Raw genomic sequence first — 12309 nt, 5'->3', positions numbered from 1 at the left:
GGGGGGGTCAGCGTTTAAAATGTCAAACTGCCAGAGGTTCAGTGTGATTCAGCAACATTTAATAAAAGGACAGAGAGCCACATCTGGAGGAACATCTGCAGAGAAACGACACTAAGTAAATCAGATCGCGTGATTTTAAAATTTCAGCCTCGTTCAACAAAAGAATCTGAACGAGTTTATTCACTAAAGTCATGTTCACAGTCTTTCTTTCAGATACACAACAACAAACATTTCATGGTTCCTGCTGCTCACATATGAGGGTTTGATTATTTTAATTTGTATTAAATCGAACTGAGAAAATAATGAGGATATTAATCCATAATTAATATAATCATTAGTCACAGTCCTTCAGTTCCACTTCAGCCGACTACAACAGAGAAACAGGATTCTTTGTGAACTGGCTTTAATCTGACAGTGATCAGTGTCGTCGTGTCTCATCAATAAACCAGCTCCAGCTCCAGCTGCTGCAACAGTGAAATACTGTTTACACACAAAAACATTTGTGGAAAATCTGGGAATGAATAAAAAGTTGAACTGTCCTGTTACTTCCTGATAAATTCTTGTAAGTTTCCGGGACAGAATCGTGTAGTTTGTTTCTAATTACAGGAAAAATCGACACAAAGTTCTGAGTTATTTCAGTTCAGTCAGTTGTTTGTTTTTGATCCAGATCAATTTCTATGGAGGAAATTTCTGTGTGTGAATATTAATTCATCATTTACTATTTATTGGAAGCTTTATTCTTCATTCATGCTGAATTATTTGCATGTGCAGCTCACCTGTTGTCCTCTGAGTAAACGTCTCCGTTAGCATAGCTTAGCGTTCAGAAAGAAGTGGAAGGGTATCAGCTGATCAGTCACTGTTCGACCCGCAGTCAGAACCAGCTGATGGAGTTTTTACTGGAGTTTCTGGACCTGTAAGATGAAGTTACCAACAGGAGCAGTAACAGCAGCTGTTTGGATCAACACTGGACACAGAGAGTTGAGGGACGAACATGAAGCATCATAACATGTAAATCTGGTTGGAAACTTGACTGTTGATGACCACTCTCCTAAAGATGCTTTACACTTGTCACTTTCAGAGTCTCGAGTTCAGATCGAATCCAGATGTGATTCAGTATTTTATTCACACTTCACTGTTTGTGTCTCCTGGAGAACAAGAAAGCAGAAGAATAAAAACAGTCTGAATCCAAACAAACGGCACAAACTCACTGATTTCTTAGCAAAAATGAATTTTATTTTCGGTTTGACTTGAACCAGTAATCGCTCACAAAAACAATTAGTTTTACTTTCTTATTTTAATGTACATTTGTGTTTTTAGCCTCTTTGTTTATGTTGCTTTTTTGTCTTTACTGTGAAGCACTTTGTGACGTCTGCGCTCTGAAGGAGCCACATAAATAAAAGTACTTACTTACAAATGACCGAGCTTCCAAGGTTTAAGTGTGTTGGTCATTTCAGGGTCAGACTCACGGTGCAACAGGTTTACAGGCTAAAGGAAAACTGTATTTATATTCACACTGCTACAGATTACAAACACATCAGCGTCGAGTCCGTCTTCGTCCACGTGTCTCTGGTTCCGTCTCCAGAACAGAACGATAATCATTAACTCGGTCCTCCTCCTTCGTCCTCACGTCTTCCGGTAATGTCTGTAACCCGGTTTCTCTCTCCGGCCTCAGAAGTCGTCGTCGTCACAGATGTCCAGATAAACGTCGAAGGCCTCTCGGTTGCAGTTTCCATCGGGGGTGAACACGTACTTGTGGAAGGTCCCGTCCACACAGATGGCTGCAGGAGGGGAAGATTAAAAACCCGTTACGCTTTCAGGCGTTTAGGAAACGGCAGCACAGACACTCCAGAGGAGGATAAACGTCATTTGGAGAGAATGAAAATGTTCATGTGAATTAAAGATAATCAGGTGTTAATTAAATAGATTTAATAGTTTTCAATCAAAGAAAATATAAACAAGGTTCCTGCAGCTTTTCCCACGTGACTTTAAAACCGTTCTACGATCGAACGACAGAGAACAAAACTTCCCAGTTGTAACAGAATTAATCAATTAACGTGACCTAAACCCATGTATGGATTAATCAAAAACACACACACAAGAGTCTCAAAACGACCATCAACAACTCCTTCAGTCTGGGAGTCTTATACAGGAGGGTGGGCTGAGAAACACTGAGTGAATTCACCATTTAAAAAACAATTAGTTAATTCTAGTTTTCACTAAAGCCGAACTCTAGAGCTGATGTTCATTCTCCGTCTGTTTCTGGTGAAGTCGAAGCTTCTTCAGACTTAAAACCTGCAGATTCTCGGGATGAAGGAAGATTTCCTCCAGGTCTCATGTGACTGAAGCTTTGTCTCTTGGCTCTGGAACAACACGTTAAACTGACCGGTAACTGCTGTTAATGAGACAGTGTTCAGTGTTAATCACGTGACTCTGTTGTTGTGGAAATCTACATTCAACTAAATGTATCGAGACAGCAGGTAAACATGGAGGAGGAATTTACATTAACAGGAAAAGATCAGAAAACAGGAAGCCTTCAAAATAAAATGTGAATAAATTCACAAATAAAACCTGTTTCTGGTAGAAGCTTGTTTCAGATAAAAACCTGGTTCTTGCAGAAGCTGAGGTCAATAATTTGAGAATTTACTGACTAAATTAATATTTAGTGATAATTTAATAAGATAATTCTGAGAAAATCAGTAAAGAAATATTTTTGTTTCATATTTTCCACAGAGGATTATTATATATCTGTGTGAATATTTATATATTTCTTTCTCGTGTTTCCTCACCGATGACGGAGTTGACGTTCTTGGACGTGTTCTTTCCAAAAGCACAGATACAGGCACATTCGGCGGGAACAGTGAAGCTGGCCAACGACCACTGACTGTCCACGTACTGACCGATCACAGGCCCCACCTTCCCCACACGAGCCAGTCTGCGGGAGGAATAACCAGGCGCACAGGTTTTAAAAACAGTTAGCGACACAGGAACAGTTAGCGAGCAGCAGAGAGGAGGTTTGCGGAGGTCGGCCTTACGCTGAGCGGCGGTTCAGTTTGGTGTCTTTGAGCGCGAAGATGTGGACGGTGCCTTTGTCACTGGAGGCGCAGAGGAAGGAGGAGTCGTGGCTGAAGTTGATGCTGGAGAGACGGGAGAGACGGTTAGAGCAGGAACTGAACTTCAACACAAACACAGGGTTTTCAGGGACTCGAATCCATTCTCAACTTAATACATGGAGAGGTACTCGTCAGGTTCAGGTTGCTCCTCCACTGGAGGGTAATATGAAACACAGCTGACGGTTAAACTAACGGGTCAAGAGGAAAATACAAAGAAATGTGAGAAAGCAGATTTTTACGATGAGCTGTAAAAACTCTGAAGCTCGTCAGTTTTCCTGCGAGCGACTAAAATCAAAGAGTCAATTTAAGTCTCTTCATGTTTGTGGTCTCGGATGATTATTACTTTATTAAATCCATTAGCTTCCCTCCCCTGAAGACGAGGTGCTGTGTATCAGGTGCTGCTCTGATCTCCACTGTTTTTCATATTAACAACATATGGATTTTTTTGTATTTATGAATCAATTCAGGATCATAAAAGGTGAAGACTGTAAATCTAATGTGACCCCCCCCCCACCTCTAACAAACACAAATGCTGCTTCTCAACAGACTGGGGAGACTCCTGTTACACAACAACACCACTGTCGGGCGCCGACCATCACTCAAGTCCTACTGCTGCCATGCAAATCATCCTCCGCAGAACAGGAAGTAACGCCGGAGCAGCTGAGGTATGAACCCGCCGTCTGCATCTATAACACATTACTGCTCTGGTTTTATGTTGCTCTATATACGGCCATAATTTAAATTGATCGAATGGTGCTGGACATGTTTTCACTGAAGAACAGCAGCACTAACGAAGCCTGTTCACGCCATCCACTTCCTGCTGCTGCTTCACAATAAAAGCCTCCTGTTGGTTTGCCGGAGGAAAACTTTTAAAGGGACAGTCCACAGATGTTACAGATGTGGCCCAGAGAGGTTCGCGGCTGCTGCGTGTACCAGTAGAGGGTTGCCGGGTCGGTTCCTCTGCGCAGCTCCACCAGCTTGTCTCTGGTCGTGGTGTCAAACAGGCGGATGAGCGTTCCTTTGCGAGAGGCCGAAGCCGCCACGCTGCCGGGTTGGTTCAGAGCCACGCAGGCGATCTCGCTCTGGTGGGCGTTGATGGTGAAAGGAGCGGATGATGTTCCAGGCTTGGTGTTGGACAAATCCTGAACAAAACAATATATTTTTTACATGAATTTAAATTAGAACAAACCTTTTTTTTGTTTTTTAAGAAGTAAACTTTACACAAAGTTTTCGTGTTTGTAACTTACAACCAGCTGCAGGCTGCCGCATTTATGACCTGGAAAAACCAGCAGCTGCTTCTCCAGACTGGGAGATAAATCACACAGACCTGCAGGAAAGAGTTCCATTTACATGAGCCAGTTAATTGATTAGTTGATCAGACTAATACTGCAATTAAGAAATACATTTTAACGATAAACTGACAAAAAAATACTGTTTTCAGACGCTCAAATATGGAGATTTCTGATTCTATATTTTGGGGTTTTTGAAGCGCTGGTCGGACAAAACAAGACATTTAAAGACGTCTGACGTTGAACAGCAGCTAATGATGGAACAGAAAATAAACAGAAGAAGGGAAGGACTCTCTCACCTTTGGGGTTGTCTCTGGTGTCAAACTCAAACAGTTTGACGGGGTTGTCTGGGAAACTGTAAACATAGATCCTGTTCTTCAGGACAATGATGATCCTGGGAAAAGTAAGAAGGGGACAACAGTTTTCCTTCATGTAGCTGCACAGTCACAAACTACAGGAGGAGTGTGTGTGTGTGTGTGTGTGTGTGTGTGTGTGTGAGAGAGACACTGAACTCACTTGTCATGCCTCATGCGAACGGCCAGAACAGGTTTAGTGAAGGTGAACTCCAGGACCAGCTTGTCTTTGGGGTCTCGTGACTCCCGAGCGTCGTCCCAGATCAGAACTGAAATGAAACAACATTAGACTGTTTACACAAAAACATATGAAGCAGTTCGAGTGAGAGTCGAGCCTCACACTTCCAACAGGAAACAGGGTTTTTCTTCTTTCTTTCTTCTTCGTCTCCGTTCATCTAACTCACCGGATATTTCTGAGAACTTGGGATTGACTCCTCCTCCAACTACGGCCAGCAGGTTGGATCGATGCAGCATGGAGCACAGGGCCACACTGCCCACCTGCTCATGGTCTGAAAACAAAACACAGACATCAGTCTCTCTAACACTTATTCAGCAGAGCTTGTACAATATAGTAACTGTATGTACATAAAGGCAGTAAAGTTTACTCACCCAGGTGACCCTTCTCCATCAGCGGCTCCACGTTATAGATCCTGACCCCCGTCTCCATCGCGCAGCAGAAACAGCCTGGTGATGACAGAAACAAATATAAATAATATGTTTACACCTTAAAAATGCAACAAGGCAACAGTAATGTAAGGCAACAAGTCAAGATACACTGCTTCATTACAGTTAAAATTAAAAAGACTTTATACCTGTGGTGATGTTATTACACAGAAGACTGATACACATTTTGTTGTTTTCATTCAGCAGCCTAAATAAATAGTTATTATATTAAAGCCTTTTAACTCTTGAACTTGGATGAAGCAAGTTCAAAAGTTTTCAATTCCTTTTCTTGAGGACTGTTAATGCACCGTTTCTGATCATAAAAATAATTTCAACTCATTTTTTATTTTGATTTTATAACAGAATATTATATTCAGTTTAAAACTCGGCTACCTTTTTTTTGTATATCTTTGGATTTTGCCTTTAAGTTTCTAAAGTTTTATTACGCTGCTTTTAATTCACTTTTTTATTTTATTTTAATTATTTTTTATTTTATTATTATTATTCCATCTCATTTTACATCAATGTTTTTAACATGTTTTTATGTTAATGTGAAGCACAAGTGTCATTTCTTTATTGTAAAACACTCTGTGCTACATTTCTTGTATGAAAGTTGCTTTACAAATTAAGTTTATTAGTATTATCATTATATTCTTCAAATAAAGCATGATTCCAGACAAGTCTTAATAAGTTTAATTACAGTAAACCGCTGAACCTGGTGTCTTTCCCTCAGGATTTAATAAGGATCTAAACACTCACTCACAGTGAAGTTTCACAGTCATTACAGAATGTAATAAAGAGAATAAAGGGGTGAAATATGCTGAGATTTCAGTTTTGTTTTTGACTGTGTTCGGTGCCGTTGTCTCTACAGGTCAGACAGTGGCCGTGTTTAACGCTGAAGTGACCCCAGGAAAAAAACAGACACATTCAGGCTCGGTTCTGTCCGCACGTCCTCCGGCTGCTCCTGCTTCTTACTCTGGTCCTGGTTGAACTGCAGGCTGTTGACTCCTCTCTGCTGGGCCATGGCCGCCACACCGCCGTCACCGAGCTGCTACCGGTCAACTACAGCGTCCCCCGGCCCCGAGCGACAACCTGGGACAGAGATAACAACACGACGGTTGAGCAACACTGAGGTAACGTTAGCTGGGTTTAGCTAGCACACATTAGCATCGGATAACAGCGGTTAAAACGCAGCTGGACTCTTTTTCTAACCTCGACAGTTTGTAATAAGTGAAGTCTCACCATGAACACGAAGAGTCGAGACGATGCGGAGGTTTTTATTTAAAGCGGTAAACGAGATAAACTGAGCGAAACACAACAGAGTTGATATTTCAAGACGGGAGGTTTGTTTTTGTTTTCCTACGATGACGTCAACGACACGTGTTTCCGGCTGTCTTCCTGTTTCCTGTTCAGAAAATAAAAACATTTTTCTACAATTGAAAGGAAATTAAAATTAAGCAACAAAATCAAAGAAATGTGAATAAAACACATATAAAGACGAACACAGTTTCATTTATATATGACTACGCGACCTAATGAATTAAATATGTGCATGGATTGACGTTAGTTAGATCATATTAAAGGTACTTTTACATCTTTTAAAAAAATTATTTTTCTACATTTGTTCAAGATTTTTTTTTCTTATATTTTACAGAAATATTATTATTATTATTAGTAGTAGTATTGTTATTAATATTATTATATTTTATTGTATTTCCTGTACATGTCAATTGAAAAGTAGAGTTCCTAGGTTTCAGCCAGGAGTCGGCTTGTTATTGTCAAGTCAGACAGAATAAGGGAGAATAACACCAAATATGCAAGTTAATATTGTTTCCACAGTTATTGTCTTGTTCACACTAAATTTAATATTGTGTTGGGTGACCTGGCAGATTATCAAATATGGCCAAAATGCCAAAAAGAAAAGAAAATTAAATAAAATGAAATGAAATTTAAAAAACAGAGCCAAAAGAGGGAACACTGGACTGAGATTCATCATGTGACACAAACACATCTTCACTGCAATTGCTGGATGAGAAAAGTTTAGGATATCAACTTAAAACTTGATAACATTTCAGTGTTGCGTTCACTATTTTCTTTCTGCTGAAAAAAAACTGAACAAACAATAATTTATTGCAGGTTTAATTAATCAGGCAAACAACTGTGTCCAAAGTGAAAGAGTTTTCAGAGCTTGTGCGTGCAGTACACTGAGACTGACTAATGCTTCGTCTCAAGGGGCTAAAAAAATGTCAGTGTAAACAAAATGTTTGTACAGTCTGTTATTTAATTAGAAAGGTTGTTTAAAGATCAACAATTTATTGACTGGTGTTGACATAAGAGTGCAGTAACACGGCGATCTCAAGCAGATAACATGACCTGTGACAGCACAGTACAGGGCTGAAAATAACAGGAAGAGCAGGTCACAGTGTGTGACCCATTTGTGGGTTTGTCAGATTCACAGATGATTACAGAACCACAAACCTGCTAAACTATTCTTTATTTCTCTCAGTTAACTGCGGCCTGTTTTCCACCGTACCATCATGACACAGACTGATTTACCTGCAGAAACAAAAGCAGAGACTGAACTCAACTGACTGAAAGTAGAACAGGTGATTTGATGACACCCAAATGCCACATATCAGTGCATTATGACTTTTAGCAGAGCATCTCAATTCTTTTAATGCCACCCAAATAGGTCATTTCAGGGTTTTTTTTACAGACTGCTGCACTATTAAAGATTCCTTCATCTTTTACCTGCTGTAAAAAGGCCAATAAAAATGGCCTCAGGCTGCACGAATTGAAATCCATGATAAATATCAGGACATTTTCTGTGGTGAAGGGGCACGATCAGTCATTTCTCCTGGTTTATTATAAGCACGGAGGCACTCGGAGCCTTTTCTTACGAACTCTTTGGCACGAGTCCAGACCATAAAAACTATATTTAATTAGAAGAGACTAGACAAATGAAATGAGTAAAGCAAGAAGCTGTGCACCAGAGGAGAACATCTGTGTAAGCTTTGGGTAAACTGAAGAAGAAACAAGACTAAAGCTGTGTCCGGATGTGAACTTATTTTCTGGATAAAGATTTCTGTGTTTACGAAGATGGTTGTATGATTACAGACACCAACAAAACTTCCAACACAGGAAGCTGCCCCGGGGCCCCAGCTCCATATCAGCTGGTGTTTATGAATTTGAACCACTGAAGTACAATATCAGCTAAAATGGGACTTTCATTACTGACACATCTATTGGCGGCTTTGGTTTGTTCTGGACTCGACCCTCACACAACTTTGATGGATTCTACATCACTGGAGAGCTCTGAGTCTCCTGCTTCTCTCTGTGCAAAGCATTTTTAGGATCCTCGCATTTTGTAGTAAGTTGCTCCTTAAATTTGAAGTTGTTTCTGTCCACACCATTTCAGCTTTAGACCAACAAACGTGTTGTCATGCAGAAAAAACGTGAGTATTCCCAGGGTTATGACTGAAGTCAGCAGCGTTGGAGAACAGTAACCTCTTTATTTTTGTGTACATTATTTTTTAAGACTAACAAACATGGAGGTGTCTGGTAACAGGCTAAAAATTATTCCTGTTACCACTACAAATGCCTCTCTATGACCTGAATTCAAGTGGTCGGAGAGAAAACTAGATGTCTGCACCTGTCTTGGTTCTGTTTTCAAATTTCTGTGACGGGAGACTTTGGCCAATCACAGGTCTTTTCAGAGAAAGAGAGAGAGAGAGAGAGAGAGAGAGAGTGTGTTCCTATTGGCTGTTCTACATATGCAGATGTGTGTGCACGTTCAGATGGTCATATCTGTGAAGCGTTTCAGAGATGAGAAAACCCCATACAGAAATGTAATATATAACATATATGGCCCTACATCAAGAGTGATGTTGCCATATATGTCACATATAAAGGGATGTAATATTATCTTATATATAGCTCTGGATATATGAAGATATACGTTTATAACATGAAATACCCATCGTAAAAATATATTAAAACATTTCTTCATGAAGGATTTTTATGTAGCATTACATGTTGCAACCACATATATGTTAATGATATATAACACCAAACATATGAATGTGTATATATATATATATAACATGTCTAAAAGCATGTAACCTACATATTTAAATGGGGTAGAGATATACAGTATGTCAAAATATGAAATTGTTCCATTTCTGAATAGCTTGCATATATCACTTTTACATATATATTTTTCTTTTATATGTAAATTCACTACATGTGCATTTATTGCACTTGTGTATGGGAAGTTGTTGCAGCTCTTCTGGACAGGTAACAAGCTGCTAACGTCATGTTCCTGGTGACGAGTGGCTGTGTTGATGTTGCTAATACTTTAGCTTTCTGCTAACTGTAGCCAAAGGCTCTCGGCTGCAGCTGTGTTGCTTGTTGTTGTTGTTGTTGTTGTTGTTATTGTATTTCATTTCTTTTTTTTATTTAGATTTCTGCCTACCCCAGCTTTAACTGTTACTCCTGTATGTCTAATTGCCCTGTCTTAATCAGCGTCTACAGTAATGTTGATTAATGTGCACTGTCTCTGATAATAAACCAGCTAATGAATGGTGACTACAAGAGAAGCCGCCTCCTCCACTCAGCACCTCATGTTCATATCACCACCAGTGAATGCGATCACGGTTTTCTTTGAACCTTCTATCAATTCTTTGGTCTTAACTGAGACGTATGAACTTCCAGTTTGACACTCAGATCATGTCCCTGTTTGTGGTTCACATGGGAACTGATTAAATCTGTCTTGATATATGGACTTTAGAATGATCTGAGAAACGTTTGAGGTCGCTGTCATCAGTCAGAATTTGCTGCAGGTTCATTTTCATTAGTCAGTGATTCAGTCTTTACACGTTGGCGAAAGGTAATTAATGTTTTGAGGTTGCGATTGCAGTAAATGCAGCATGTGCGGGTCGTTTGAATGTGTCGAGGTGTCTGTAAACATCCACTTATGGACACTGAGGATGAACTCATGTACATGTATGTTGCATTCAGAACAACATGTCACGGATCAGTTCGTCACTGGTCAGCTTTGAGTTTCTTACATACATATATATATATATAAACTGCAGTGAGAGGTTGAAGGTGTGTGTCGTGGTTCACAGAGTCACAGTCGCTCCTCTGGGTGATATCAGACCTATACTGTCGTTTAGGCTGGAGGACTTTAATTTGTACATGTGCGTAGCACATAGACTGTAAATAAAGATGGACGTGGTGTCCGTGACGTCACCTGTAGGTTTCTGAAGAGCGGTTTCTCATCCTGCCAGAAACTGACTCTGCCGAACGCCGGCTAATACAAAAATGGGCAAAGAGGAGGGGCACGTTTTTACGGTGCATGTGGCAGAGATACGCTCACCTGCTGTCACTCAAAGAGGCCACGCCCTCAATTACCCATAACTTTAGTCCTTAATAAAATGTAAACAGGTGAGTTATATAAACAGTTGTTTGTTGTTTGTTTATAAACAGTTTGTACCAGGCTGTAAACATGTTGATTTCTGCTGTAAAGTTGGACATTTTAACATGGGAGTCTGTGAGGACTGACTCACTGTTGGAGCCAGACTCTAGTGGCCAGTGGAAGAAGTGCACTTTTTGGTTCTTGTGTGTTGGTTTCATTTTCCAGGTTTCATCTCAGGTCGCCGCTTGGTGTAATTGTTGCCTGCAGCAGAAACGGGCCGTGTTGTCGTCCATCAGTGGTAACGTCTCCCGGCTGCTCCGTCCTGCTGCTTATTCAGCCTCAATCTACAAGTAAAACAATGTTTTTACAGATGCTGTCGGAAAAAGTTCACATACTCGGCCAATCAGTGACATTCAGCTCTGTAAGCCCCTCCCTGAAGGACAGTACTACCCAATGACCTCCTCAGAACTTGGACCCTGGTTCCTCCAGTAGAAACGTGTAGGACAAATCATTCCCTTGTTCTCTGATGTCACAGACTTAAAGTAAAAGATATATTCTGTTGTCGACCTGAGATGAATCTCGTTAGCGTGAGACTGTTTTCTTTTCTGCACAACAAATCAAATTTCTCTAACGAATAAACCTGAGAAGTCCTAGATTTCAGCTTTGCCCGGTTTGCCATCTGGCTCATACTGTAGCTCATTGCCTGCCTGGTCTGAGGCGAGCGCAAGTGTTTGGCTGCCAGTTTAATTAGTAAGATACAACCTTCGGGGACTGAGCTAATTGCTTGGACAGAGAGCATTTGTTGCTAATGATGAAAGCTCTCCAGTTTTGTGATGAGTCTCCAAAACATTAGCATTAATAAGATGGAAAAGACAAAGTGTGTGTGTGTGTGTGTGTGTGTGTGCGTGTGTGCGTGCGCATGCATTTCCTCATGCAGATTTTCTCCATATTTGGTTAAACCTGGCAAGTGGCTAAACTACCTGAATGCACCTGTTGCCTCCACGCTGCCATCTCAACCTCTCCCTCTCAGTCTCTCACTTCTGCCCTATATGGTCCATCAGACTGCTCCACAAACATTCATCCCACGGGGAAAAAGCACATGCTGGACATAAAGTACAAGAAGAAGGAAGTAGAGAAGCGTTGGTAAAACTGATGAATGAGGTGGGAGGAAAAATGGAAACGGGCCAAAAAGCAAGTTCACAAACGGAGGCAAACAAGCTCTTTGGAGATAAATTAATCGTCTTTGATGATTAATGCTGGAGAGAAAACAAATAACACATTTTATTGAAGAGCTGCCAAAAGTGGAGTGCGTCTGCACACTTTTACAAGTCTCTTTTCCTAAAGTTAGTACTCACTTTGAGTAAACAACAAGAACATCACTTGTGAAAATCAGAAATTTACCTCCCACTCTCTGAGGCATTCACAGTGTTACAGGTCTCTTTAGCACCAGAGGCTAATTTAGAAACCTGAATACC

The 12309-nt window shown here is 40.5% G+C and overlaps 1 protein-coding gene across 1 annotated transcript; it reads right to left on the bottom strand.

Moving 5' to 3' along the window:
* Positions 1-1211: 1211 nt before the first annotated feature.
* wdr45 (WD repeat domain 45) lies at positions 1212-6507 on the bottom strand. The gene is made up of 10 exons (XM_023419053.2): positions 6391-6507; positions 5362-5436; positions 5157-5261; positions 4916-5021; positions 4699-4793; positions 4358-4437; positions 4044-4252; positions 3033-3134; positions 2787-2932; positions 1212-1778 (listed from the first exon to the last, which is right to left on the bottom strand). The coding sequence occupies exons 1-10, from the start codon at positions 6437-6439 to the stop codon at positions 1669-1671; spliced, it is 1077 nt and encodes a 358-aa protein (XP_023274821.1). The 5' UTR covers positions 6440-6507; the 3' UTR covers positions 1212-1668.
* Between the last annotated feature and the right edge of the window lie 5802 nt (positions 6508-12309).

This window comes from Seriola lalandi, unplaced genomic scaffold (assembly GCF_002814215.2).
Source record: "Seriola lalandi dorsalis isolate HSWRI2012SDOR001 ecotype SW California unplaced genomic scaffold, Sedor1 jcf7180002054590, whole genome shotgun sequence".
In the NCBI taxonomy this organism is placed as follows: Eukaryota; Metazoa; Chordata; class Actinopteri; order Carangiformes; family Carangidae; genus Seriola; species Seriola lalandi.
The sequence above is the reverse complement of the archived record's forward strand: the minus strand, read 5'-3'. Positions and strand labels throughout refer to the sequence as shown.